General features: G+C 38.4%; 1 protein-coding gene and 1 non-coding gene across 4 annotated transcripts; one reads left to right on the forward strand and one right to left on the reverse strand.

The window, feature by feature from the left end:
* Positions 1–1,232: 1,232 nt before the first annotated feature.
* On the reverse strand, positions 1,233–27,877 carry PI4K2B (phosphatidylinositol 4-kinase type 2 beta). 3 transcript variants are annotated; one of them, XM_028143613.2, is made up of 10 exons: positions 27,416–27,870; positions 18,718–18,854; positions 16,665–16,865; positions 15,945–16,076; positions 14,260–14,413; positions 12,790–12,851; positions 9,577–9,676; positions 5,628–5,761; positions 5,023–5,082; positions 1,233–1,566 (listed from the first exon to the last, which is right to left on the reverse strand). In XM_028143613.2, the coding sequence occupies exons 1-10, from the start codon at positions 27,714–27,716 to the stop codon at positions 1,393–1,395; spliced, it is 1,455 nt and encodes a 484-aa protein (XP_027999414.2). In that variant the 5' UTR covers positions 27,717–27,870; the 3' UTR covers positions 1,233–1,392. The 3 variants fall into 3 exon arrangements, with proteins under 3 accessions (XP_027999414.2, XP_054585739.1, XP_054585746.1); XM_054729764.1 differs by lacking the exons at positions 5,023–5,082; positions 5,628–5,761 and having other exon boundaries at positions 27,416–27,877; XM_054729771.1 differs by lacking the exons at positions 9,577–9,676; positions 12,790–12,851 and having other exon boundaries at positions 27,416–27,872.
* LOC114231074 (U6 spliceosomal RNA) lies at positions 23,167–23,268 on the forward strand. The gene has a single exon (XR_003617053.2). It is a non-coding gene; the product is annotated as a U6 spliceosomal RNA (small nuclear RNA).
* Positions 27,878–27,900: the final 23 nt, after the last annotated feature.

A 27,900-nucleotide genomic window follows, 5' to 3' on the forward strand; every position in this document is an offset into this window, starting at 1 on the left:
ACTGCTCGGCTGCCTCCTGCATGCCCTCCACTGGGGGTCGAGCCTGTAATCCAGGGCATGTGCCCTGACCAGGAATCGAACCTTGTCCACCTGGTTCATAGGTCAGTGTTCAATTGCTAAGCCACACACACTGGGCACACTACTATTATTTTTTAATAGTTTGTGTCCTAGGACCCTAAAATACAATCCGATATGCAATTTGAGGGATGGTTTAATTTTCAGTGAAGTTTAATACTAACCAAAGTACTAAATTAAACAAGATTAGTATTTTGGGGTAGTACTAATTTATTATGTAATTGACCTGATGCAAAGAACAAAAAGCAATTTTTAATGCTACTTTGTAATTTCAAAAACATTATGAAATACTATAATTTTATATAATTTCCCTCAAGCCTCAGTTGAGTGTTTCCATTTTTTAAAGGTGATATCTTTTTTTTTAAATAATGTACCACTTTTTAATTTTTTTTAAATGGTACAGTCACTTTACTTGTATTTATTTATTTTAATTCCTCACTTGAAGATATTTTTCCATTGATTTTTAGAGAGAATGGCAGAGAGAGGAAAAGACAGAGAGAAATATCGATGCGAGAGAAACACATCGATTGTTTGCCTCCAGCACGCACCCTGACCAGGGCGGAGGCTTGGGAGGAGCCTGCAATTGAGGTATGTGCCCTTGACTGGAATCGAACCTAGGACCTTTCAGTCCACAGGCCGACGCTCTATCCATTGAGCCAAACAGGCTAGGGCCAAAGGTGATATCTTTAGATCTTTTTCTCACTATAGTAAAATAATTGAGCAAAAATATTCTTAAGTACAAAAAAGAAAATGGTCATCTATTACTTAACCAAGATATACTTTTCTGGTCCCTCACATTGGTCACTTTAGGGGCACTTATTCAAGTTCTAAAATAGCAGCTTTTTAATTAAGGCAGCATTGCTTTATTCTTACCTGTTTTTCTATTAACTAATCGATTAGAGTTCAGAAGAGCAGTTTTACACTCAAAGGCCTTTTATAATGTAAGAAGAGTTAACAGGAACATTCTTCTCAATCTTTAAAAAGTATATTAAAAAGTTATTTTATTCAAAGTCAACAAGTACCTTATTTTTCTATTTGGAATTCTAAAGTAATTACAGTCATTTCAGAATGTGTAAACCATGAAATTACCTTTTAAACTAACATCAACAACCAAGTACAAGTTTTCCTACAAAAAAACTACACAGGAGATACAGCACTTCTTCCCTGAAGTAAAAATTTAATATTTGGACAAAAAACTGTAAACTTTTGATTACATTCAAAACATAACCTTGTAAAGACTTGTATTACTTGAGGCTTTGGCAACTGAAGCATTTTAACAACACAATGATGCCAACACAGTTTGTTCTCTTCTATCTGCTACCAGGAGGTAAAAAAAGGCTTCCTGCAGTGGAAAGTCTGGGTGAAGGAAGTGTTGAGCTGGGAAATCCGACCCTTCGCTCTCCCTGGACTGTGTTCCACAAGCACACAAGGCATCTGGACCAGCTGGACAGGACTCTTCCCATCCCTCAAAGCCTGGGTCAGATTTAAGATCTGTGAAAAGAAGAGATATTTCCACCAGTTCAAAAAAGATTAAAACCCTTCAGTTCACTGACATTAGTTTAACCATTTATTCATAATTACAATTTTTATTTCATCTGTTTATGCTCAATAGATTGAGATGAGGATAACTGCCATAAATATATTTTGTATGGATGTATATATGTTTATACATACACACATACATATACACACAAGTGCACAAATTTAAAATTAAATAACTTTTGCCAACTGGTACCTTTAAAATATTCTAGAATGCACCTATGTCCAAGAGGAAGGAAATCAGAGACTGAATAAACACATTCTTGGCATAGAACCTAAACAAATACTGGTCTAAATAGTCTGGTTTAAAACTAAATACTTGCCTTATCCATTAATTCAACAAATACATTTATTGCAAGCAAACTACATGGGAGACTCTATTCTAGTGTTGGGATACAACACTAAAAAAGCAAACCAAATCCCTGCCTTCACAGAGCTTACATTTTACAGGAGAAGGAATCGATAAACATTATGAATAAGTACGTCATACCATGTACTAGAAGACAAACATGCCATGAAAAAGCAAGACGCATGGCCAGTGGGCAAGTGGGTTACAGAATTTGGGAAGGCAGCCATTTAAAATAAAGATTTAAGAGCTAACTCTTAAGTAGGAAACATAAACTAGGGAAAGGAAGAAGTTTATACATGTTTTCAAGCGAACACTAGGAGCATGGAAAAAGGAGTGCTTTCTCTTTTATTTTTAATTTTTTGGGTTAATCCCAAGGATATTCTTCTATTGATGTTTAGGGAGAGTGGAAGCGAGAGGGAAAAAGAGAGATACATCAATGTGTGAGAAACACATCGACTGGTTGCCTCTTGCATGCGATCTGACCAGGGGACAGGCCAGAGAGGAGCCTGAAACCAAGGTATGCACCCTTGACTGGAATCGAACCCTGGACCCTTTGGTCCACAGGCCAACGCTCTATCCACTAAGCCAAACCGGCTAGGGCGAGGGCTTTCTCTAGGAAAGCTCACGTTTTATGGAAAGTACACTAGTACTGGGAGCAGGGTTGAAATAAATAAATAAATAACATTTCAAGTTACTGATTGACTTGAGAGAAACATTATTTTGCTGTTTCACTTTTTTTCTCTCATATTTTCTGAGGTCTAGTGTTCCATATTAGCACAGGGAAAAAGGGAAAAATAAACCTCATTTTGCCCTACTGCTATTTAATGTAAAATTCAAAACATAGTTTATCTTTAACTTTCATAAACATTACTAGCCCAGATTTTAAAAGAAATTTCTTCATACTAGTTTTGAGTTCCATTCTACATCTTTATGTGACGAATTAGAGCATGTCACTGATTATGTGTATAAAACTACAGAGTTAGTATAAACGAGGGCAAAAGACTTGGTTGTACAAACACAAATCATAAAGTTAATTGGAAAAACTGAAGAGAAGAGGGATTTAAGGGATAGTTACAAATGATAGAAATAACACAAGTAATTTGACTCAAGGAAAGAGCTAAATGATGATTCTGTTGTTTGGAACATAGGTCAGTGTTATTTGTTTTTGTTTGTTAAGTCTCTGTTTCATTAAGCACTGATGTACTTTAGAATACAAACCTGATTTTTCACACTAGATTTAAAAAAATATAGTTAAAACTAGAGAGCTACATAATGATGTACACGGTCGGGTACCCTACTCTTTCTGGTTTCAGAAAAGTCAAAATCAAATTTAAAAAAATAATAAAATAAAATTAACACATATAAAGGCATTATTTTATTTTTTATTTCCCCATATCTTTTTTTAATATATATATATATATGTTTTACTTTAGAGAGGAAGAAAAAGGGAGAGAGAGATAGAAACATCACGTGCCCTGGCCGGGAATCAAACCTTGACCTCCTGGTTCATAGGTCAACTGAAGTTCAACCAGTGAGCCACACTGGCCAGGCTCTTGCCCCATATCTTGGTCCTGTGATTTTTCTATTTTATTATACACATCTGTATAATACTAGAACTCCTTTGTGAATGAGATAGGATATGAATAAATAAAGCTAAAATACCAGAAAGAGACTGGTATATCTTTGTAATAAACCACATTCAGTAATGGAATATCTCCATATCTTTTCAGATAAGTATTTTAAAATTTAAATTCCTCATGTACCAACTTTAATCAACACTTAAAGCTTACAAAATTATTTACAGCTTTTATTTTTTAAATTATTCCTATGATAAAGATATATATTTAAGGATATGACAATTCAAGGAGATGGAGCATACTGATAAATTAATTTGACTGATAAAAGGTCAAATTATTAATTATTAATGCTTGAAAGCAGGAGAGGGAGGAGAATACATAAAATAATTGCCTCTTGTAAGCACACTGACTTGAACCGGCAACCTGGGCATGCGCCCTGACCAGGAATCAAACCGGCTCAACCAACTGGTGAATAAATGATGATCTAATTTAATTATCTTTATTTCTTTATTTTTACATTTATAAAATATATTTTTATTGATTTCAGAGAGGAAGGGAGAGGGAGAGATAGAAACATCAATGATGAGAGAGAATCATCATCAGCTGCCTCCTGCATACCCCCTACTGGGGATTGAGCCCGCAACCTGGGCATGTGCCCTTGACCAGAATCAAACCTGGGACCCTTCAATCCACAGGCCAACGCTCTATCCACTGAGCCAAACCAGCTAGGGCTAATTATATTTATTTGTTAAAGTTATATAACAGTCAGTGCAAAATCTAGACTCATCTTTTTGCCCCAGGGATGCAGCAAACAGCCACCTTGAATGTACATTTTAGGAAGAAAAAGTTAATTAATAAGTCACCAAAAGACAGTGTTTACAGTATAATTTATTTTCATTTCAAGTCTTCCTTTTGGAATCTAAATACTACTAACAGAGTAGAAGACCCATTGTCATCTGTCAGTCAGCCAAGCCTGCAGGTCCACAGCAGCGGACCTAATATCTTGTATCTCTACTTAGAGGAGGTGAGAAGGGGTGAGAGGACTGAGTTACAATTAGTACTTTTATGCCCCAATCAGTGCTCAACCTTGGTGACATGGTCATTTACTGACTGCTCTTGCAAAGGCCAAACACTTTCTACTATTACGAGACAAATAATCGAAAGGCAACAGTGCTCTAAGCAAGTGGAATTGGGAGGGAAAAGATAACAATCAGGAAAATACTTGTAGTTACCAAAATAAAGACAAAGAATTCACAGTAGGGGGAGGGGAAAATGGGTAACTAAACAAAATACAACAAAGTCAGTGATATCTAATTTATAAGACAATAGAGGAAAGATACTATTGAAATCAACTTCATTTCTAATCATCTGAGCTATTTTGGTTCAGTATAAAACAGCATCTGGGTCACAATGGAGAAAAAAGTTGATTAGTATTTCAAAGAGGAATTCTTTTCTTAGCAAGTGCGTAAAAAAGTGACCTACCTGGCCCCTCATCACAGACATCTGACTTTCAAAAGTGGCTTTGTTAAATCTTTTGTCAGTCTATCACAGAAAGGAAAAAAAACATCATTATAATTCCAAAATTCAAGATCTTTGAATCAAATATTTGAAAACAAATGAACTCTTTCAACTTGGCCCCTAAGGTCATTAGAAAGTTTTTACCTGAGGTATTTTTGTATACCCCTAGAATGATAAGAATAGTTTATTTATACTCCAACTTGTTCCAGAAAGGACTTAAAATGACACTAGCCAATGAGTTTAGGTTTTTTAGAAAGAAGTAAATTATTACAGGTCACCAAACATTTGTAATAATTTTTAGAGTCATTATTTAAATATTCAACTCTTGAAGAAAACAACTTCTCAAGTTTTAAGTTTCACTTCAGAGAATACTCATAGTAAGTGTAACTTCACAAATTTATGCTCCTACAGAGTAAGAGTAAAACTGCTAATTTCTTTCTGTTATGTCAAGTTCTACTGCAAGAAGTGATACCAAAAAAACAGTAAACTGCCAATTAACTCTATCGAGAAAACCTCTTCTATTTTAAGATTTCATTTTCTGTAATAATTAAAACTAAAAATTTATTTACCTTAAAAAGTTCATAGAGATCTTCACATAAATCTTGCACAAAATTCATGTCAGAAATAATTGGTAGAATCGAGTTTCTTGTTTCTTCAGAAAAAGGAACTTTTGCTTGAGGAAGCCAAGCCCAATGAAATGGATCTAACAGAAAAACGGGGGAAAGGGTGTATTTTGACCCACATTTATCCTAATTCTTTTTTTATTTTGTATATCCTGGTTCTTTTCCTACAATTACCAGGTTCTCAAAAAACAAACAAACAAACAAACAAACAAAAAACAAACAAACAAAAAACAGACAGGAGAGAGAGGTTGTCAGAGAACAATTATCCTTTGCTATCTAGATTACTCAGATTCCAAGTTTGGATTTTCAATTCAGACAACAAAACACAAGGTTTTACCTGAAGTAGTTAGGTTTCTGGGTTTTAAAGAGTAAGAGTTTTGATATGAGTCTATTTCAAACAGCCTTATATAAATACATATATCTGAATCTTTGGTTCCTAAGTTTGGAAATTAAGAGATAGCTATAAGCTGTTTAGAGCCCTAGATCAAAACTCGTTGGCTGAGGTCTCCCTGCCCTTCCAGCCCCAAATCATCAGGAATTGGCCACACACACACACACACACACACACACACACACACACACACACACACACACACAATCTTCTAAAATTTTAAATCATTAGGAGGTAAATAGGTGAGTGGCTTTAAGGTATAAAAGACCCACCATTCCCAGCTAACTGTAGTTCTCTTCCAAGAGGACCATTATCTCCACAGAGCCAGGACTAAAAGATTTGTAAAGTAGTAAGAGTGCATATTCAGTTTCCTGCGTATCTTCCTGGGAAATTGAAGTTATATCCAATTTCCTTTTTATCTTTCCCTAATCAGTTACATAAAAAGAAAAGCCTTTGTTCTAACTCCTGACTCTACTTCCAATCCCTACCCACAATTTTACTATCACTCTCTCCCCTAAGACCACCAGTCATCGCATTGGAGTCTCTCCAAAGGTCCATGTGCAGTCCTCATCTACTTAATGTCTTTGTATCATGTAGCACTGTTTTCTATCACCTCCTTATCTCCTAATGTGCCTTTGGAGATACCACTCTCAAAGTTTACCTTCTGTCTTTTAAGCCACTTCTTCTTCAATGTCACCACTCCCTCAGATTCTATCCTTACTCCTTTTTTCTCATTCATTTACTAAACATTCATGAAACACTGAGTACTTATGTACTTTGAATTACCCTAGTGATGGTTTGTTCACCATGATTTCCCTGGGTAATAGCTAACAACGCTATGGCTCCCACTACCAAGGTGACAGTTTAAAAACTATATCCTCAATACTATTTCCTCTTTCAAGTTCAAAGACCCTCAATCCCCAACTGTGTGTTTGATAAAATTTTGACATGTATTGTAGGCAACTTCAACTTAACACTTTTAAAGTGCAATATGTATACAAATTCCAAATCATTAGAGGAAAAATAAATGAAGCAAAGACATCTTAAGTCAGTTCAATAAAAATAGGAAAAAAGGAGAAATAATTAAAATTTAAGGTAAAAAAAAAGATGGCAGTAAAAGTTCAAAATATCAATGGTTTATTGAGATAAGCTACAGAATTAAGTATACCTATTACAAGAATCTCAGGCTAGGTTAAAAAATAATCTGGCTAAGTGATGTTTATAAGTCATATACTTAAAACAAAATGATGGAAGTTAAAAATAGAAGTGTAGAATAATACCAGGTAAATGCTAATAAAAACAAATAAAGTATACCAGTGTTGCAACAGACAAAAAAAAAAAAAAAAAAGGAAAAAAAAACATTAAGAGGGATAAAGCGGGATATATTTCACACTGATAAAAGAACAAACCACAGTCAAAATAAAATGCTGGGCCATTAGGAATGTGAAATACAATGCAAGAGCTGTATAGAAATGTAAGGAATTGACAAAATCGCAATCACAACGAACTTCAACTTTCTCTCCAAAATTAATGTATCAAATAGTCAAAAAATAAGTCAAGAATATCATTTGACTAACAACTAAAAAGCTTTAATGTGCCCAAACACATTCTTTTAAAATACAGTCCTTCAAATTGGCCATATATTAGATTACATAGAAATTATTAACAAATGTCAAAAAGCAGATTTCACACAGACACATTCACAGATCAAAAAGTAAGAAAACTTGAAAATAACAATGGACAGTTTTTTAAAAAATCAACTGATCTAGAAATTTTACAATTAAACAAAATACTTCTAAATCACTCCTGTCAAAAAGAAAATCTAGCCTGTTTGGCTCCGTGAATAAAATGTTGGCCTGAGGTATGAAGGGTGCCGGGTTCAATTCCAGTTAAGGGCACGTGCCTGGGTTGTGGGCTCGATCCCCAGTGTGGGGAGTGAAGAAGGCAGCCAATCAATGATTCTCATCATTGATGTTTCTATCTCTCTCTCCCTCTCTCTCTAAAAAACAAAACAAAACAAAAAAAAAACAGATATATATATATATAAAGGAAAAAAAGAAAATCTGAAAGTATGAATCTATAAAGCAGAATAATAGAGCAGCATGCCCAATCTATGACTTAGTCAAAATGATATCTAGAGGAAAACATATAGGAAAGCAATATAGGATAAATACAGAATAATAATGATGGAAAACATAAATTATCAACAAAAAAGCAAAAGCAAATAAACTGAAAATCTGATCAATATTTTATAATAGACAAATCTTTGGTAACTCTAATGAAGAAAAAAAGGCTACTATTGAACAGTAGGAATTTAAGAGAGGCATAGTCACAGATACAGAGATTACTTTTAAAATTTATTACAAATATTTTAAACATATACAAAAAGAGAAAAAAAACTAGTACTATGAGCTCCCATATTCTGAATAATCTAATTCAATTATTCCCAAATTTTTATCAAATTGGTTTCATCTATCCTCAAGTATTTTAAGGCAAATCCCAGACCACAATTCACCCCTAAATACTTAATAAACACAGAAGAAATTTTCTTATTTATAAAAGAACTAAAGGCCCATTGCAGGAAGGTTCCTGCAAGAACAGGGCTTCCGGAGGGCTTCCCTCCCACCACTGCCACCTCTCCCGCCCCCCTGCGCTTTCCCTCCCACCGCCACCGCTACCCCGCACTTTCCCTTCCGCTGCCGCCCCACACTTTCCCGCCGCCGCCACCCACCCCGCTTGTGCTTTCCCTCCCACAGCCACCTTGCTTTCTGCTTTCCCTCTTTCTTCCTTCTATGCTGTCTTCAGTCTTCACTCCTCCCTCCCTCAGCATATGCAAATTAACCGCCATCTTTGTTGGGTTAATTTGCATACTCGCTCTGATTGGCTGTGGACGTAGTGAAGGTACGGTCAATTAGCATTTTTCTTTTTTATTAGTGTAGATTATATAAAAAACTTTATACCCATAAATCTATAACTCAAGATATGGACAATTTTAAGCAAAATAAAAATGTCTAAAACTGGCTTAAGAAGACACAGAAACCAGACTTTTGAGACATAGAAACCAAACCAGTAGAGGCTGGTAAGACAGTTAAAGCACCAGTCACTAAAAAAAGGGGGAGAGGGCTAAGACTTAAATTGTTTTATCAGTGAATGTTCCCCAAAACATTAAAATAAAGCTCTACCAAAAGTATTAAACAGATAATTACCATGTTATTTATATATAATATGTATATATTATATATTTATCATATATATATTTAAATTTGGAAAGCTATCAAAGTTACTTTACAAGGCTAACACAAGCCAAAAAAAAATCAAAACCAGACACAGTTATCCAAAGATAAGCGAACATACATGGTAAGTCCCATGTAGCACACATCTCTGCATCTAGTGCCTAAAATGAATTTTTTTTATTCTGCCAGTTTAATGACCATAAATTTTGTTCCCTTCCTTTTCTGGAAAAAGGGTAATTAGAGAACCTAACAGAAGGTTCTAAATACTCACATGCTCTCCACTCATCAGGATGTTTAAAAGGAAATGCTAGACCATTATCAATTGCAGCTACTTTAATAAGCGAGTCTTTCTCATCAACACATTTTGCTTCCTAAAAATAAGAAAAATGGTCTGTTGATAAAGTATATAAACATTTTTAACACATAAAGTATTTATAGTCATTATTGAGGTTTAAATACTCTTTATCTGAAGAGTCTATATAAAAAATAAGTCCCCAGAAAGTTCAAATTCACCATTAAAAGGCAGAGGCTGTCTAAAAAATAATGGTCAAATTCACCATTAAAAGGCAGAGGCTGTCTTAAGAATTTCAAATAACTAGTAAAAAAATTTTTATATTATAAATTTAGGTAGTAATGGTTTGTTTTTTCCCCCCTCTTTAGGAAAGAGGGCTTGGAATTATTAAGACATAAAGTATTATTCTGGCCCCAGCTGGTTTGGCTCAGTGGATAGAGCATCGGCCTGTGGATTGAAAGGTCCGGGTTCAATTCTGGTCAAGGGCACATGCTCAGGTTGCAGGCTCCATCCCCAGTAGGGGGCGTGCAGGAGGCAGCAGATCAATGATTCTCTCTCATCATTGATGTTTCTATCTCTCACTCCCTCTCCCTTCCTCTCTGAAATCAATACAAACATATTTAAAAAAAATGTATTCTTCTGGATAATTATTGCTCAATGCGTTGCTTAAATGTATGAAAGTTACAAAATATGGTCATTTTAAACAACTCAATAAGTTACCTTATTAAAATCTAGCCTTTTCTAGGGACCCATAGAAATAATTTGTTTAAAATACAAAATGTTTCTAAACAGAACTGCCCAAAGACCTTCTACTGGACCTTATTATAGCTAAGTATAATAAGGTCCAGTAGAAGGAACCTCAAGAAACTCTTGATTACAGAACCTAGGCCATTCCTAACTTCTATATTCTTCTATAGCAGAAACAAAGACCACAGGAGCAAGAAGGTTTACGTGTTAGAGTATTTCCTATTATTTAAAGATAGACAGTTGCCATTATCAAGTGGCCTAGGTAAAATAATAAAAGGTAAATTTGATAATTTTAAAATTAAAAGTAAATGAGTGAGAAAAATGCTGTAGTACATTAACACAATGGAATACTTCTTGGCTGTGAAAGGAAGGACATCTTACCTTTTGCAAGAGCGGGGATGGACCTGGAGAGTATTATGCTAAGTGGAATAAGCCAGTCACCATATGATTTTACTTATATGTGGAATATGAACAAAATAAAATTACAAACAAAAGGAAACCAACTCATAGATAGAGAACAAACTGACAGCTATCAAGAGAGAAGGGAGGTTGGAGGACTGGGTATAAAAGGTGAAGGGATTAAGCAAAAAAAAAACAAAAAAAAACCCAAACAAAAAGAATAACTTCCTAGACACAGACAACAGTATGGTGATTACCAGAGGAAAAGGGAGTTAGCGGTAGGTAAAGAGGGTAAAGGGAGAATAAATAGTGATGAAAGGATTCTTGAAGTGGGGTGGTAAACACACAATACAATATACAGATGATTATAGAATTGTACACCTGAAACCTATATAATTTTATTAACCAATGTCACCCCAATAAATTAAATTTAAAAGTATTAGAGTAAAGGTTTGTGTGATATATGTCAGGTTTATTTCCTTTAGTTTATATCATCTATCTCAATGAAAATGCACAAAATACTTAAAAGCAAAATAATGAAGTCTTCAGTAAAATCTAATTGCTCAAGATATACCAATATAAATATGTATATTTAAGTCTGTACTTTAAACCCATTTCTGCTATAACTGGCATTTATTTTTATAATTTTTTTCTGCTTACAACTCTATTGAGGTATTATTCAGACATAATATAAACTTCACATATTAAGTGTACAATTTGATAAGCACTAATAGATGTTAAACCTTCACCCAAAAGTTCCTTGTGTCTCTTTGCAGTCCCTCTCTCCCTCTACCCGACCCCTAGGCAATCACAGTCTGCTTTCTGCCACAGGAATTAGTTTGCACTCTTTGGAGTTTTATAAACTGGAATCAGCCAGTATGTTCTCTTAGTGTGCAGCTCCTTTCACTGATGCTTTCATTCAGCAGGATTTTGATATTCATCCACATTACGCCTATATTGAGGTTTGTTCTTTTTATTGCTAAGTACTATGACTATGAAGTTTAAATTTCTTTGAAAAACACTGAAAAAAATAGAAACTTTCTAGAGTAATGCCATAGCTTTAAGTGATGAGAACACAGATTATAAGTATTGGAGGAATAATTTTTTTTAACTAGTTGGAACTTTCTCAAATGTTTAGACTGCTTTAAACCAGTAAAACTATTCTGAAAATATCTCTTATCCAAATATTTAAAATTATGTAAATATTTAAAATTTTTATCAAAGTCGACAAAAACTGATCTAAATTCTATCCTACTGATGGTATTATGGATCTATGCAGTCCATTATGTGTACACTAAACCCAGCTTCTTATATAAGTAGTAAATTTTTTTAAGTTCAATGTATATGATGCACAGGCAAAGCACACATATTCCATAGTACTATATGTCCTAATACTGATTCATAAGACTCAGAGAAAGAGTAATATATAAACATGACCCAAAATACCAGAAGTCTTTATTACATAAAAGCAAAATAAAACTGGTCCTACAAAAATTTCTCAAGCTCTATAAAAAGTATGGTACCAATTTGGTATCATTCTATTCTAATGCAACATAAAAAATAAAGTTGTGCCCTGGCCGGTGTGGCTCAGTGGCCAGAGCGTCGGCCTGCGGACGGAAGGGTCCCGGGTTCGATTCCCGGTCAAGGGCACGTACCTTGGTTGCGGGCACATCCCCAGTGGGGGGCGTGCAGGAGGCGGCTGATGGATGTTTCTCTCTCATTGATGTTTCTGACTCTCTATCCCTCTCCCTTCCTCTCTGTAAAACATCAATAAAATATATTTTAAAATAAATAAATAAATAAATAAATAAATAAATAAAGTTGTATGGAGATGTTTAAAAAAAATAGAATTAAAAAATACTAGTATAAACAAAGGAAAAAAAGAAAAAAGATGAAGGAAAAAAACACCACACAGATAAAGGAGATAAAAACCAAGGGTCTGTGTGAAGGAAATAAGAAAATTATGAAGAATAGCTTCAAGGAATCTTTTACACAAATTGTGTGTGTACACATATATAGATATGTATTCTTTTTAAATCTCCTTACCTTAATTTCCTTTCCATGTTTCTGCTTTTCATATCTGATTAACCAATTATCATTCCCCCTGTCTTTCCAAATAGCAAAACAAAACAAAAGTCTGTTACTTTGTTTTTTTATAGATATCATAGCTTAATATCAAAGGGGAAAATAGTCACTTTTTTATTTTTGACTGTCATCAGTTATCTGACATATATTTAGATATTAAAGCTCTAATTTAACACAACAAAAATGTTACAAATTAAAAAATGTTAACTAACATTTATGCGCATTTACCCTGTGCCAGAAATTTTGCTAGTGCTTAACATACATATACACTGAGAGGCCAGATTATTATGCGGTGAGAGACCATATAATCTGGCCACTCAGTGTATATTTTATTGACTTGAGAGAGGAAGTGAGCGGGAGAATGAGACAGAAACATCAATGATGAGAAAGAATCAATTGGCTGTCTCCTGCACACCCCCTTCTGGGGATTAAGTCTGAAATCCAGGCATGTGCCCTGACAAGGAATTGAACTATGACCTCTTGGTTCATATGCTAAACCACTGAACCACACAGGTTGGGCAACATATATTAATTCATTTAATTCTCATAACAACTCTATGACGTAGATACAATGATGGTCAAAGCTATTAAATCAAGGTTATTAAAATCAAGGATAATTTTTTTTTGCCTTAGAAAGAAAAAGCATCTAACCCTATTACCAGGAGTATGGTAATACTCTCACCTAATGTCTATACAGGAGTAGTCTAGACTCTACACTAATTTTAACTTTAACCTAAAACCATATTAAGATTTTAAATCTAGAAAAGTATATATTATTTGTTGAGAAATCAATATAAATGAGCGATTATTTAAACCTGTGGTTCCCAAACTTCAGAGTGCAGCAGAATTACCTGGAGGACTTGTTAAAACCCAAACTTCTGGCCCCCACATGCAGATTCTGTGCCAGTAAGTCTGGGGTGGGCTACTAGAAGATGCACGTGTAACAAGTCCTCACATAACACTGACCTTGATAGGCCAAGAACCACATTTGGAAACCACTATGCTACATTACCTACATCACTGCTCCCTTCCAGGGCAAAAAAAATTAAGAGTTTAATGTATTTATAGGCTATACTAAGTTATCTATAGTCAAAATAAGCATCTGAAATAATTTATACAATCAAGTTTTAATTATTCATATGATGCAGACATCATTTCTGATAACTGGCTTTGTCCCGGCTGCCAAGAAACACCACACTATGGATAGGAACTGATCATGATCACCAGGACAGGAGCCTGCTTTGAATCAGGATCTCCAAATTCTGCCAAACGGGTCAGGACCGACTGCATCTCTCTTCCTAAGGCAGGTAAAGAAAAAGTGGCCTCAAGACTTCTGCATCAAAACCTTATGTCTTTGATTTGGATGACAGGAGTTGAATACAGTTGGAAAGCTAACAAGATTTGAGTGAACAAACGAGAGAACTTTAATACCTGTATTTCTGATGATGTAATCCAAAATCACTAATCTTTCAAATTGCGACTGAAATTGTTTTCTAGTATTCTCAGGCAAAGGGTCAGCTTCAAATTTCCTAAGCCAAAATTCAGCCTCCTTGTAACCGTCAACAAATAACTGAAAGGAACCAATCTATAATTTTAAGAACTATAGTTAGAAAAGAAAGTACAAGAGCAAAGGGATTATTTTTTAAATTTCTCAGCAGTATCATAAAATATATAAACACAAGAAAAATAAAAGGTTTAACACTAATTTAGATAAACCATATTTATCAAGAACACTATTTTTACACACTAATGTTAAATAATCACATAAAGAATACATAGCAAATAAAATGTTTAAGGCATAGCTGCTATTTTAGGATAAAAAGCATTTCTACCACTAAAATTATTGTTGTTACTATTAAAGGAAATACAAATTTAAATAGCACACAACAGCCCAGCCTGTGTGTGGCTTAGTGGTTGAGCATCGACCCATGCACCAGGAGGTCACTGGTTCGATCCCCAGTCAGGGCACATGTCCAGGTTGCAGGCTCGATCCCAGTGGGAGCATGCGGAAGGCAAACAATCGATGTTTCTCTCACATTGATGTTTCTATCTCTCTCTCCCTTTCCCTTCCTCTCTCAGAAATCAATAAAATAATATTTAATAAATAAATAACACAACACACAGATAAGGGGTAACCTACTTGGCCTCATAAATACAAACAAATCACCACAAAAAAATCTATTTCTTACCCTTTCTTAACAACTTATGTTCTTATTGGCATAACATTTTAATGATTTCCTAAAGGTTTTCTCTAAAGCACTCATAATTAAGTCCTAGTAGTCATAAATATGTAAATAATATTCTTTTTTAGTCACACTTATTTCAGCATATCCAAGGAGTAACAGGCCTTGTAAAAATTTTCCAACTCCTTGCTTACTTTGAGTACAATTTTAAAAATGAGTTAGACTGACCATGAATTTCTATTCAAATTCTTTTATCTAGATAAATGCACAGCTGTAACAACAAAACTGCAGGTCAAACAACAACAACAACAACAACAAAACCCTAGATATTTTTCTAATATACCTTTCCCATTAACCCTTCCCACCCTTGCTTAGCTAGCTGCTAATCATCCCTTAATTTTATTTAAAAGTGGTAAGAAGAGACAAAAGCTAATATGGTTGTGAGTAAACATAGTTACTACTATTTACTTTTGTATGTGCGGCTAGGACTATATCAAGTACTTGACAGAAATTTCTTCATTTTATCCTCACAACCCTAAGAAGTAGGTTCGATCATTCCCCCATTTTATAGAAACTGGGGCTTGGAGAGTAAGGAACTAGCCTCAGAGCTAACTGGTAGAGAGGCTGGGAGTGAAATCTAAGTTTGACTCTGGATCTGTGCTTTTAGCCATTATTTTATAGAGTTATAGATGCAACCTCCTCTTGCAAACATTCCCTAGTCCTCCAAAATGGGTTACATATCCCTCCTCTATTTTGAGTTCCCGGCACTTACTATTTTGCATTGCGACTGCTTCTTTACTATAAAGCTTTGCAGATGAAAAAATTGTTTTCTTTACTATTATATCTGCAGCCCCCAGCACAATACCTAGCACAGGGAGCTCAGGTAATAGGTGCTGAATTGGCCCCCAAATAAAGCTTATCACAGTAACTTACCTTAGGAGGGAGTCCTATTCGGTGAAATTTTCTACCTACTTTTGGCACTTTCTCTAAAGCATACTTTTTGCCTCTAGCTTTTGCACGGTCAATTGTACTGTAGTTAAATGTCTCACTGACAAGCCAAACCACCTAGAAACATATGGTTTAGAAAAATAGTTATTAGATTTTATATAATAGTATTTATATTCATATACACTATGAAACTCACTTGAATTACTATAAATTAGCAAATTTTAATCCTACAAGAAATGCCTCAGAGAATCTAAAATAGAAAGGCTAAGGGATTTTGCAGTCAATTAAATGGCACATCTTTCTCTCTGAGAGAAGCAGCCTAAAATTAGCCAGTAGAAGAAAGAAGTAACAGTCTTGAAATGTACAATTAGGAATGAATATTTTGAGGAAGTTTTCCAAGTAAAAACAGTCTTTTGAGCACATTAGTTATCTCTACCTTCAACAGAATTTCTAGATCCCTAATCTTTACCTGCTTTTTAAAAACTAGTTCTTTTTCCTCTTTTGTTAGAGCATCACCTCAGCTCATGTGTGCAAGAGACATTCCCTTGAGTACTTAGTGGCTCTACACTAGAATCCATTTGTTAGTCCCTCATGACTCTGAATTACCAAAAGAGGGAGCTCAATTTTAGGCTCTGTCATTAGAAATACGTTAAGAAAAGTAGGCTGTAAACCAAAGTCCATGCTTAAAAACAAATTCTCCTTTACCCTTGTTTTTGGTACAATGCCCAGATGAAGCTTTTCATCCACTAGGGAGGCAGCAGCTTCAGAAAGGTATCCCTGGTTAGGAACCAAGCAGCTTCTGCCAAAGCAGCAAGGGCAGCAGATCTTATGAATATATTTGGTCCATTTTGGATTCAGTTGACTATAAGGCTCTTCCGATTTGGGTTTAAACACACCAATAATTTTCTATAGGGAAAAAAGTAGAAAATTTTATTAGACTTCTAATATAGAGGTAATAATCCATAAAGTTCATTCTGATAAATCTTCCCACCACAGACTTGGACATAAAACCCTTAAATATTAAGGGATTTAATTCCAATCACATTTTTACATTCATTCTCATTCAATAGTCTAAAATCAATAATCCTTGGGGCTAATGGTTTCCAAACTGTGCTCTGAGAAACCCTGGGGAAGGTGAGAGGGAAGGTGAGGCCAGGGCTCTAAGACCTCATGACACTTAACCAGATAGACTTCTATGCCACCTGTTTTATATTACTGGACTTCCAACTTATTAAAGGATTCCACTGATTTTAAAATGTGTGAAAACTACTGATCTAGATCAAACATTATTCAATATCTGTTAAATATCCAAATTATGTGTTATTTTGTTTATTATCTACTTTCCTCACTCAATGTACATTCTAAAAGGGCAGGAACTGTCTTAGAACTGTATCCCAAGAACTCAGAACAGTACTTGACACACGGGCAGGCATTCAATCATGTTAAATTAATAAATCTAATGACAATATGTGTTCTCTACACAGGTGACAAAGATAAAATATGAAAGTAAAGATAAGCTATAGTAAACATCTATGTTGTCAGATTCTCTGACCCTAATCTTTTTTCCAATTATTTTTTTATAAACCAATTTTAAATAAAGCTTCTCACTTAAAAAAGAATTGCTCATGGATATCTTATAGTCTATAATCTTTACTACTGGTCTGATAACATATATTCATATTAAATTTAGGGGCTGAATTACATTTAGATAAGAAGTAAAAATCTTACTATTATTTTAAGTATGCAATTGCTTTATAATGCAAAAAGTCTAAACCACTAGTAAGAAAGTTGACAGGATGCTCTAGCTGGTTTGGCTCAATGGATAGAGAGTCAGCCTGCGGACTGAAAGGTCCCAAATTCGATTCTGGCCAAGGGCACATGCCTGGGTTGCGGGCTCGATCCCCAGTAGGGAGCATGCAGGAGGCAGCCAATCAATGATTCCCTCTCATCATTGATGTTTCTCTCTCTCATTCCCTCTCCCTTCCTCTCTAAAAATCAATAAAATATATTAAAAAATAAAGAAAGTCAACAAGAACAAATTGAGAAATCAAACTCAGAATAAAGATTGAGATTGACATTACCTATATACTTAAAGCTCAAAAAAGACTTTATTTTAAAATATAACTTCAATCTTTGCAAAAAAAACATCTGGATGAAATTATAATCTCTGTTCCTCCTAAAAAAAGGAACTGCTGGCTATGCATCATTCAGAAAGTTTTTATAAATGATAACATCGATACTGGAAAAATTCTAGACTAAGTGGAATGAAGTCCCATATCAGCTTCTCTTTTCTGCCATAGAATTGTACTTTGGTTCATTTCACTTTCTAATGCCTTCAAACTTCAAATTTCCCAGGCTCCTTCACTGGTTGTAATGAGAGGAAAAAATATTCCTAGCATAAAATAAACCTTTGAAAAAAAATCAAGCAATTTGGAAACGACATTAAACAGATTTTGAAAGTTTAAGCTTCTACTTTGCTTGGCTAATAGGGTTATAGACTACTGTAAGGTAAGGACTTATGATAAACTCAACAAATCTACAGCTGAAAGTGAGTAGATTGAGATCATTTCAATAAATGATTGAAACCAAATATTAAAATAATAGAACTCCCCCCACACACACACACAACCTGACCTCTATTTCTAAAAAGAAGGTGCAATCAGATTAAGAAAATAACTTCATAAACTCACAATCACTTCACATTTAAATTAGTGTTTTCTAATTTCTATTATACATAGTAGGTCTGTGAAATTCTCACCCTCTTAGGATCCTTCACAAAGTAACTTCCACTTGAACCTTGAGAGATTCTTTCTGGAAAAACTCCAAATTCTATTGCTTGCTCCGCTTTCAATACAGTATCAGCAAACCCTGGATCATCCAAGAATGAATTCAACTCTGAAGAACCAACAATTATTGCATTGAGAAAAATCAATGTTAATATAGCACATGAAGAAGAAGAAAGACCAGCTATGAAAATGCTCATGATATGAACCTGTAATATTGGATCAGGCTAATAGCATCAGGACATGAAAGTATAAAAATATAATTAAGTATTATTAGACTGCTTTGATCCTCCCTTTTCCCCTCACTACCCCCACATCTCTTTAAGCTTCAGGTAATGACATATGGAACACAAGATCCCTATTGGAATAATCACACTACTACACACAATACTTTGAACTCCTCTCTTCCAGTGATTTTGTTTTCCATTCTACCAAAGACTCCAACTGCAAGGTCACACCTCAGATCTGTTATTACCAATTAGAGGCCCGGTGCACGAAATTCATGCACGGAAGGGGAAGGTCCCTCAGCTCAGCCTGTACCCTCTGGCAATTCGGGACAAACTCGGGGGATGTCCAACTGCCGGTTTAGGCCCGATCCCGCAGGAATCCCTATGGGATTGGGCCTAAATCGGCAGTCTGACATCCCTCTCACAATCTGGGACCACTCCACTGGCTCCTAACCACTCGCATGTCTGCCTGCCTGATCGCCCCTAACCCCTCTGCCTGCCTGATCGCCTCTAACTGCTCGCCTGCCTTCCTGATCACCCCTAACCACTCTGCCTGCCTGCCTGATCGCCCCTAACCACTCTGCCTGCCTGCCTGATCTCCCCTAACCCCTCTGCCTGCCTGATTGCCCCTAACTGCTCGCCTGCCTTCCTGATTCCCCCTAACCACTCACCTGTGTGCCTGATCGCACCTAACCGCTTGTCTGCCTGCCTGATCGTCCCTAACTGCTCACCTGCCTGCCTGATCATGCCTCTGCCTTGGACTCTGCCTGCCATGGAGGACACCTCTGCCTCACCCCCACTGCTTTGTCCAGAAGGTTGTCCGGAAGGACATCCAGAATGATGTCCTTATTCGGCTGTCTGGTCTAATTAGCATATTACGCTTTTATTATTATAGATTATTATAGACTAGAGGCCCGGTGCACGAAATTCATGCATGGAGGGGGGTTGTCCCTCAGCCCAGCCTGTACCCTCTCCAATATGGGACCCCTGGAGGGATGTCCGACTGCCTCAGACATCCCTCTCACAATCCAGGACTGCTGGCTCCCAACTGCTTGCCTGCCTGCCTTCCTGATTGCCCCTAACCTCTTCTGCCTGCCAGCCCGATCACCCCTAACCACTCTGCTGCCAGTCTGTTTGCCCCCAACTTCCCTCCTCTACCGGCGTGGTCACCCCTAACTGCCCTCTCCTGCAGGGTTGATCACCTCCAACTGCCCTCCCTTGCAGGCTTGGTCCCTCTCAACTGCCCTCCCTTGCAGGCTTGGTCCCTCTCAACTGCCTTCCCTTGCAGGCAGGGTGCCTCCCAACTGCCCTCCCTTGCAGGCCGGGTGCCTCCCAACTGCCCTTTCCTGCTGGCCATCTTGTGTGGCCATCTTGTGTCCACATGAGGGCAGGATCTTTGACCACATGGGGGCAGCTATATTGTGTGTTGCAGTGATGATCAATCTGCATATTACTCCTTTATTAGATAGGATAGAGGCCTGGTACAGGGGTGGGGGCCAGCTGGTTTGCCCTGAAGGGTGTCCCTGATCAGGGTGGGGTTCCCTTGGGGTGTGGGGCAGCCTGAGCAAGGGGCCTGTGGTGGTTTGCAGGCCGGCCACGTCCCCTGGCAACCCAAGCAGAGGCCCTGGTATCTGGAATTTATTTTCCTTCTACAATTGAAACTTTGTAGCCTGGAGCAGAGCCAAGCCTGGGGCTCCCTCCGAGGCCGAGGCCGGCAGCCATTTGTGTTGGGGTTATAATTGAAACTTTGTTGCCTTAAGCGGGTGGGCCTGGCCAGGGTGTGTGGAAAGCTTTGCTTCCCCTGTTGCTGGCGGCAACCCTGGCCTGCTCTCTCAAGCTCCATTCTGCCGCCATTTGTTTGAATTTGTTTACCTTCTATAATTGAAACTTTGTAGCTTGAGTGGAGGCTTAGGCCTGGCAAGGGCAGGGGGAAAGCTTGGCTTCCTCTGTTACCTAGGAAACCTTGCTCTCTGTGGCTGTAGCCATCTTGTTTGGGTTAATTTGCATACTCGCTCTGATTGGATGGTGGGCGTGGCTTGTGGGTGCGTCGGAGGTATGGTCAATTTGCATATTTGTCTATTATTAGATAGGACTAGAGGCCCAGTGCACGAAATTCATGCACTGGGGAGGGGGTGCCCCTCAGCTCAGCCTGCACCCTCTCCAATCTGGGATCCCTCAGGGGATGTCCGACTACCGGCTGTTGTACATCCCTCTCAATCTGGGACCACTGGCTCCTAACTGCTCACCTGCCTGCCAGTCTTTTCACCTCCTAACTGCCCTACCCTGCTGGCCCAGTAACCCCCAACTGCCCCCCTCTGCAGGCCTGGTGGCTCCCAACTGCCCTTCCCTGGCGCCCTGGTCGTCCCTAACTGCCCTCCCCTGCAGGCCTGGTCCCCCCCAACTGCTCTCCCCTGCTGGCCTGATCGCCCACAACTATCCTCCCCTGCTGGCCATCTTTGATCACATGGGGGCAGCCATCTTGTGCGAGGGTGAGGGTCAATTTGCATATTTCCTCTTTATTATATAGGATACCTGTAATCTCTCCATACTTAGAATTTCAAGCACCTTATATCTTCCTAATTCACTCTCTCTGGTACCCTGAACCCCCAAATTCGTCCACCCCACTGAGACGTACAAAGCAGTGATCTATCATGTTGCCACTGATCTTCACCTCCTTTGTGCCCTTATTTCCCTCCTTGGTCAGCTTAAATTAGGGTCAATCATCATACAATCACTCTCTTCCTCTCTGCTCTCATCAGGTCACCTGGAAAACCCCCAATTCTGGTTAAACCCAACTGTCAGCTCACCATGACTAGGCTCAGACAGCTGAACTAGACAAGAGAAACAAACACAATGCCTGATCTCACTTTAAATCCATCACCACAAACCTCAGGTGGGCATCATGCTGCTTAGGAAACCCTAATTTCCAATGTTATTATATCGGAAGATGGGCCTTTCAGAGGTAATTCTATTTAGATTAGGTCATGAGGATAGGGCCTCCATAAAGAGATTAGTGCCTAGAGCTCTCTCTCTCTCTCCCTCTCCCTCTGCCATGTGAGGATACAATGAGAAGGTGATCATCTGCAAGAGAGAGAGCCTTCACCATAATATGACTATGCTGGCTCCCTAATTTTGGACTTCCCAGATTTCAGAACTGAGAGAAGTAAATGTCTGTTGGGTAAGCCACCAGTTTATGGTATTCTGTTATAGCAGCCTGAACTAAGGCAACTCCCCTGGTCTATAGACTCTCCTACTCTTCTGAACAACTACCTCATACTCTGTCCTCTCCTCAAATTCCCAACACCTACCTTCCTATTTCACTAAGAAAAGAGAAGCAATCAGAAAAATTATCATTAGCCCTCAGCACCATGTGTACCCACCCACATCCTATCCATTCATCTATCACTATAGTGAACTGTCCAAGCTCTAAGATCAACTCTTCCACTTTGTGTACTAGACCCTATCTTAGGGACTACTCCAGAACATTTCTTCAGTAATTCATCCCTGCATAAAAATTTCCCTCTCTACTGGATCATTTCTCTCACACCCAACATTCAATCCATCAGCAAGTTGCGTGGCTCTGCCTTAATATCCAGAATCCAACCACCTCTCACCATCTCCATATCCACCACTTGAATCAAGTCATTATCAACTCTCACCTATGTTATTACAAGTCTTCTAACTGGTCTTCCTTTCACCCATGCCCTTTCTATATTCAACAGAGAAGCTATAGCAATCCTTTTAAAATAAATCAGATCATATCACTCCTTTGTACAAAACAGCACAACCGTTTCCTGTCTCACTTGAAGAAAAAGTACGAGTCTTATAATGGTCTCCAGGATGCTGTCCAATCTCCCTTAACCTCCACTTTAATTTTCTTATCACTTAACATATAATTTACTTATTTTGTGAGCTCCAAGAAGACAAGAATTTCTTTCACCGCTGATGCCCAGCACTTTTAAAGTTCCTGGAACATAACAGGCACTAAATAAACACTTAGAGAATGAGTTAATTGCTATTATATGCATCCAAGATTACAAAAATTCAAAACATAAACTTTTCTTAATTTAAAATTTGCCTTAATTCAGACAGAAATAATACTGTTATTTACTAATTTTTAAATGTTTGTGCTAAGAAAAATACTACAAAAAGGTTTAGGGGGTATATTTATCCTACTTAAAAGAGTAAGTCATCTATGTTCGCTTCGGCAGCACATATACTGAAATTGGAACAATACAGAGATCAGCATGGCCCCTGAGCAAGGATATCTCGCAAATTCATGAAGCATTCCATATTTAAAAAAGTCATCTAAGGATTTTAGTCATGGCTATCCAATTGATATGCTAATTCCAAATAATTCTTATCTACCAAATGAAAATCCCTAAGAAGGAAGGAACTTGTTCACTGTGTATCCCTTAAGAGGTGATACTTAATGAATTGAATAAATGTATTATTTAGGTGCTAGAGTAATCATTATTAGGTTCACAAGTTTGGTGACCTGAACCCTGCCTCAGTGCTATTCATCCTTTAGTTCTCATATTAGATGCAACTTCCTCAGCTAAGTCTTCCCAGGCCCCTAAAAATCTAGGGCATAGCTTAATGGAACCCTCAGCTTGCCCCATCAAGCACTTATTTCAATCTATTAGAACTGTTTGTTTTAATTGACCAATTCCTCCATTAGGCTACAAAGCTATGTGGGGACAAGGCTGATGACCAGATTTCCCAAGGCCTCCATTTCTACTAATACCCAGTAGGCACTCAAACATCTCATGAATGCTGAATCTCTGCAATAAATGGAAAATAAAGAATAGATTTATTCTTATTACTGGAATAATCTCTAACACACAATTGCTTACTACCTTTCAAAAGCTCAGTTATGGAGAATTGTTTGGACACATAGAACTTCTACTCTTCTAATAACTTCTTCTAAATTAAGCCAAATTATCAGCGTCTTGAATCTAGATCCAGAAATGCTGATAGCACCACCCCATAGAATTACTTCTATTGAAATGGGCTTCAGGGAAGTTATAATATTATAACTTATATTATAAGGAATAATATAAAATCAATCACTTTTATGATGAAGGTATTATTCAACATATAGTCTCTTCTCCAAGAGAATACATGATAGGTTATCATTTGTCAGTTCTGTGTGTTTTTTTTCAAATATTTTAACTTGTATGGGCTCAGTGATTATATTTCTCTCAAGTTGGCTGCTCGATAATCTTAAAATCAAATTTGTGGGCTGCCTGCATCAAGTATCTAATGTGCATTTTGTGTACTTATCCAGCCTTCATTTTATGTAATTTATTATCCTTATTTCCCATTCTTATCTTTTCTCCTTACTTTTATTTATTTTTTATTAAATTTATTGGGGCAACATTGGTTGGTAAGATCATATAGGTTTCAAGTGTACACTTCTATAATACATAAAAATGTATTCTTACTTTTAAGTGATTTTATTTTGTTCCTACATTTATAAGCCACCATGAATCATTAAATGGCTTATAAAAACACATTTCCTTTTACTTTAGTAGCTCTTTGTGAATTCTACCACTGTTCTCTTGTTAGGCTCTCTTAACAAAACTGATATGTGCTCCTCGTTTGTGTTAACTGGAACCTTAGAGAAGTCACTTCATCTGTCTCTGCTTCCTTAAAATGAGAATAAAAAATAGTACTCACTTCATAGGGTCAGTTATGAGTAATATATGATGCATATAGAACTATTAGAGGCCTGGCGCACAAAATTTGTGCATGGGTACGGTCCCTAGGCATGGCCTTTGATCAGGGCCATCTTTCTCCACTGCCCGCAGCTAGCCCCGTCGCCCGCTGCCATCCACCCCCAGTTCCTCATTCGCCATCAGGTGATTGGAGCCTGCCAGCCGGGGGGAGAAGGACCCGAGAGATTGGCTGTTTCCATCCACTTGGTGGCCCTGTCCCCGCTGCGGGTTGTCCTCTGTGTGTGGGGTGACTGGTGGGGTGGGGGCCTTGGCCTGGCACCACCCGTGTGTTCCCTGCCACCCACCCCTGGGCGATCGGAGCCTGCCAGCCAAGGAAAGGGACTGAGAGGTGGTCAGTGCGCCTCATAGTGACTGGTCGAGAGCGGTCATTCTGGTCATTCTGCCGTTAGGGTCAATTTGCATATTACCCTTTTATTATGTAGGAGGATACCCTGCATTTACTGTTATGTAGGTATTCGTTATTACCACCTTTATTATTCTCCAATTCACGATTAAAATGACAGAACAAGGAATGCCACTAATCCTTCTACTTTGACACTGATCCAACGACACTGGTTTATGCTGGTTCTGCACTTTGTCAAATGCCTTGTTAAAGAAGAGACATACAACATCCATCACTAGCTAAAGTACACAACTTACATAAACAGGATAGTCATAAATTATGCTACTATTAATCTACAGGCAAGAATTTATTGAAACTAGAGAGGTGGCTTCGTGGAAAATGGATGGAAAGGACAAAGGAAGTTAAAGTCCTCACTGAAAACTAACTAAACTTAAAAATCTAGTTAAATTACTCAATCATAAATTTTTAGAAGATTGGTTTAAAATTTGTAAAATAACATTTACAATTCCAAATTACTTTTAAATACATTAAAATAAGACCTCCATAATAAACAACCAAAAGTAACAACTATTTTATAACACTTGGGGATGCACAGCAAAATGGAAAAAAAAAATGTAGGTCTGGCTTTACCACTTCCTGGATACTTAACTTTGGCTGACCTCTGAGGTTCTATAACTACTAGTCATTACAGTTTTATTCATTTTCAATCCTCACAACAGGGACGGGGGGGAGGGAAGGGCGAGGAATAACTAACTTGCAGTGCTGTAGTGAGATTTAATGAAGTATACAAAAAAAGATCTTAAACCATAAACTGTGACAGAAGTTATTGCCATTTAAAAAGGTAGGAATTCTCTTTATTAATCCATTTGTACTAGTATCCTGAGTACATTATCCCTCTTTTTACTTTTTCTAGCCTTAATATTATTTAGAAAACCTCACTTTCACAGAATAAACACACTTTTAAGGTTTCAGGCTCTAAAATAGAGCTACACAGGTAACTTTGGGGTAGAAAAAGGCAAGCTAACCACACAGATCTTAAGTTACTTCACAGAGTGGATTCTACGTAATATATACCCAAATTATCAATGTAGCTAGGTGAATGTGGGTCCATTTGTGATGCGGTTCCAACTTCAGGTTTGTTCTGTTAAATGTTGTACTGTCAGTACATCCATTAGCTAACATTATAATGATAGCCGATAGTGAAACACTTGAAATGGAAAGTCTGCTTCCCTTAGGCCTCTCTGATTTATTTACTCTAGAATATGTTGACTCTTAAGTTCAACTACAATTTAAATGACCTATTCTCTCTAAAATTCTTCATATTGTAGAAGGCCCATTAATGTACTAGCAGCAGCCGAGGTAAAATCTAACGATTCCGGAAAAACAGCAGTATTAATGAAAACTAGTTTTTTTAAGCTATCCTGTAGGGAGCGCTACTCCAGGCATGGTGCACACACCAACCATCTCACTATAACCATCCTAACCACTAGCACACAGGTGTTAACACAATTTTACAAACTAGCTTGTCTCCTCTTTAGCTGGGACTCTTACAAGTCTACTCTTGACATGCCAAAAAACTTGCTTTATCAATATCCATGCCTGCAGGAGTGTCCCTAAATTTTACCAACTTTCAACATCATTTCAGTTACCTTCTTTTTCACCTGAGGCTATTAGTCCGCTTAATAATAAAATTATTTTTCTTCTTCTTCTTAAGGTAAATAGAAATGACGCAAGAAAAAAACACACAAAAAAAAAACCCACTGCAGGAGAGATAGTAGGTACAGAAATTCAACTGCCTCTGCCCCCTCTGGCCAACGTCACAATAACAGTAACATTTTAACAGCAAAAGTTTTCGAAACGTGTCCCAGTGGCAACTGGACATTCGTTACTGCACCATCTTGCAAGTTCACAACTCGGGGAACTTTTTTGATGGTTCAGGGTTCTTAACCCAAAACTCAAGTCCAAACTTGAGCAACGTCACTTGACAGTGTTACGCTTCCCTCCGTGTCTGATTCTAAAAGTTGAGGCTCACTCTCAAGGGGGGGGCTCGGGGGTCAGAGTTGGTGACAACCATAGCCCTTAGGTGAGGCAGCCCACAGCCCCGGGCAAAGGGGCAGTACGCGCGGGAGCGGGAGAGAAAGGCCAGGAAGGTGTCCAGGTCTGAGCAGCGGCTGGTCCCCGGCTGGTGTCCCGGCCGGGAAGCCCGGCGACCTGCCTTTCCTACGGGACAAGTGCTAGTGTGACACGGAGAACAGAGCCGGGGGCGGGCGGGGGAGCCCGGAGCGGGGACCCGGGGAGGGGAGCTGAGCGGCGACCGGCGGCCTGCGAGGGTCGCGGGGAGAACGGGAGAGCCGAGTCCCACCTGAACCCAGGGAGTGGTCGCCGTCCTGGTGGGTGGGCAAGCTCCTCGGGAGCCCCAAGTCCAGGGAGGGACAGCGGGGCGAGTCCTTGGGCCCGAACAGCAGTTTCTCGTCGATCGCGCTGAGCGAGGCCGCGCCCTCCTTCCGGGCAGCCTCGACCATCCTCACCGCGGTCCCCGGGGCGCTCTTCCGCGGCTGGGCCCAGGCGATCCGCGGCAGCAGCGGCTCGCGCTCCTCGTCCTCCCCGTCCAGGAGAGCGCCGCCCGCGGCCGCCCGCCGCCCGGGCTCGGGGGACTCCGCCATGGCCCCCCCGCTCTGTGCTTTCCGCACCGAGACCGGCTCAGAGAGGCGGGGTGTCCGGGTCTGGTCTCGGCATCGCGGGGACACCGGAGCAGCTGGCTAGGGCTGAAGCCACCTCACTACCTTGCGGCGGGGCAGGTTCCCGCCCAGCGGTGGCCCCGCCCCGCCGCTCGCCGCGCCCCACCTT

Source organism: Eptesicus fuscus, chromosome 2 (assembly GCF_027574615.1).
Source record: "Eptesicus fuscus isolate TK198812 chromosome 2, DD_ASM_mEF_20220401, whole genome shotgun sequence".
NCBI classification, from domain to species: domain Eukaryota; kingdom Metazoa; phylum Chordata; class Mammalia; order Chiroptera; family Vespertilionidae; genus Eptesicus; species Eptesicus fuscus.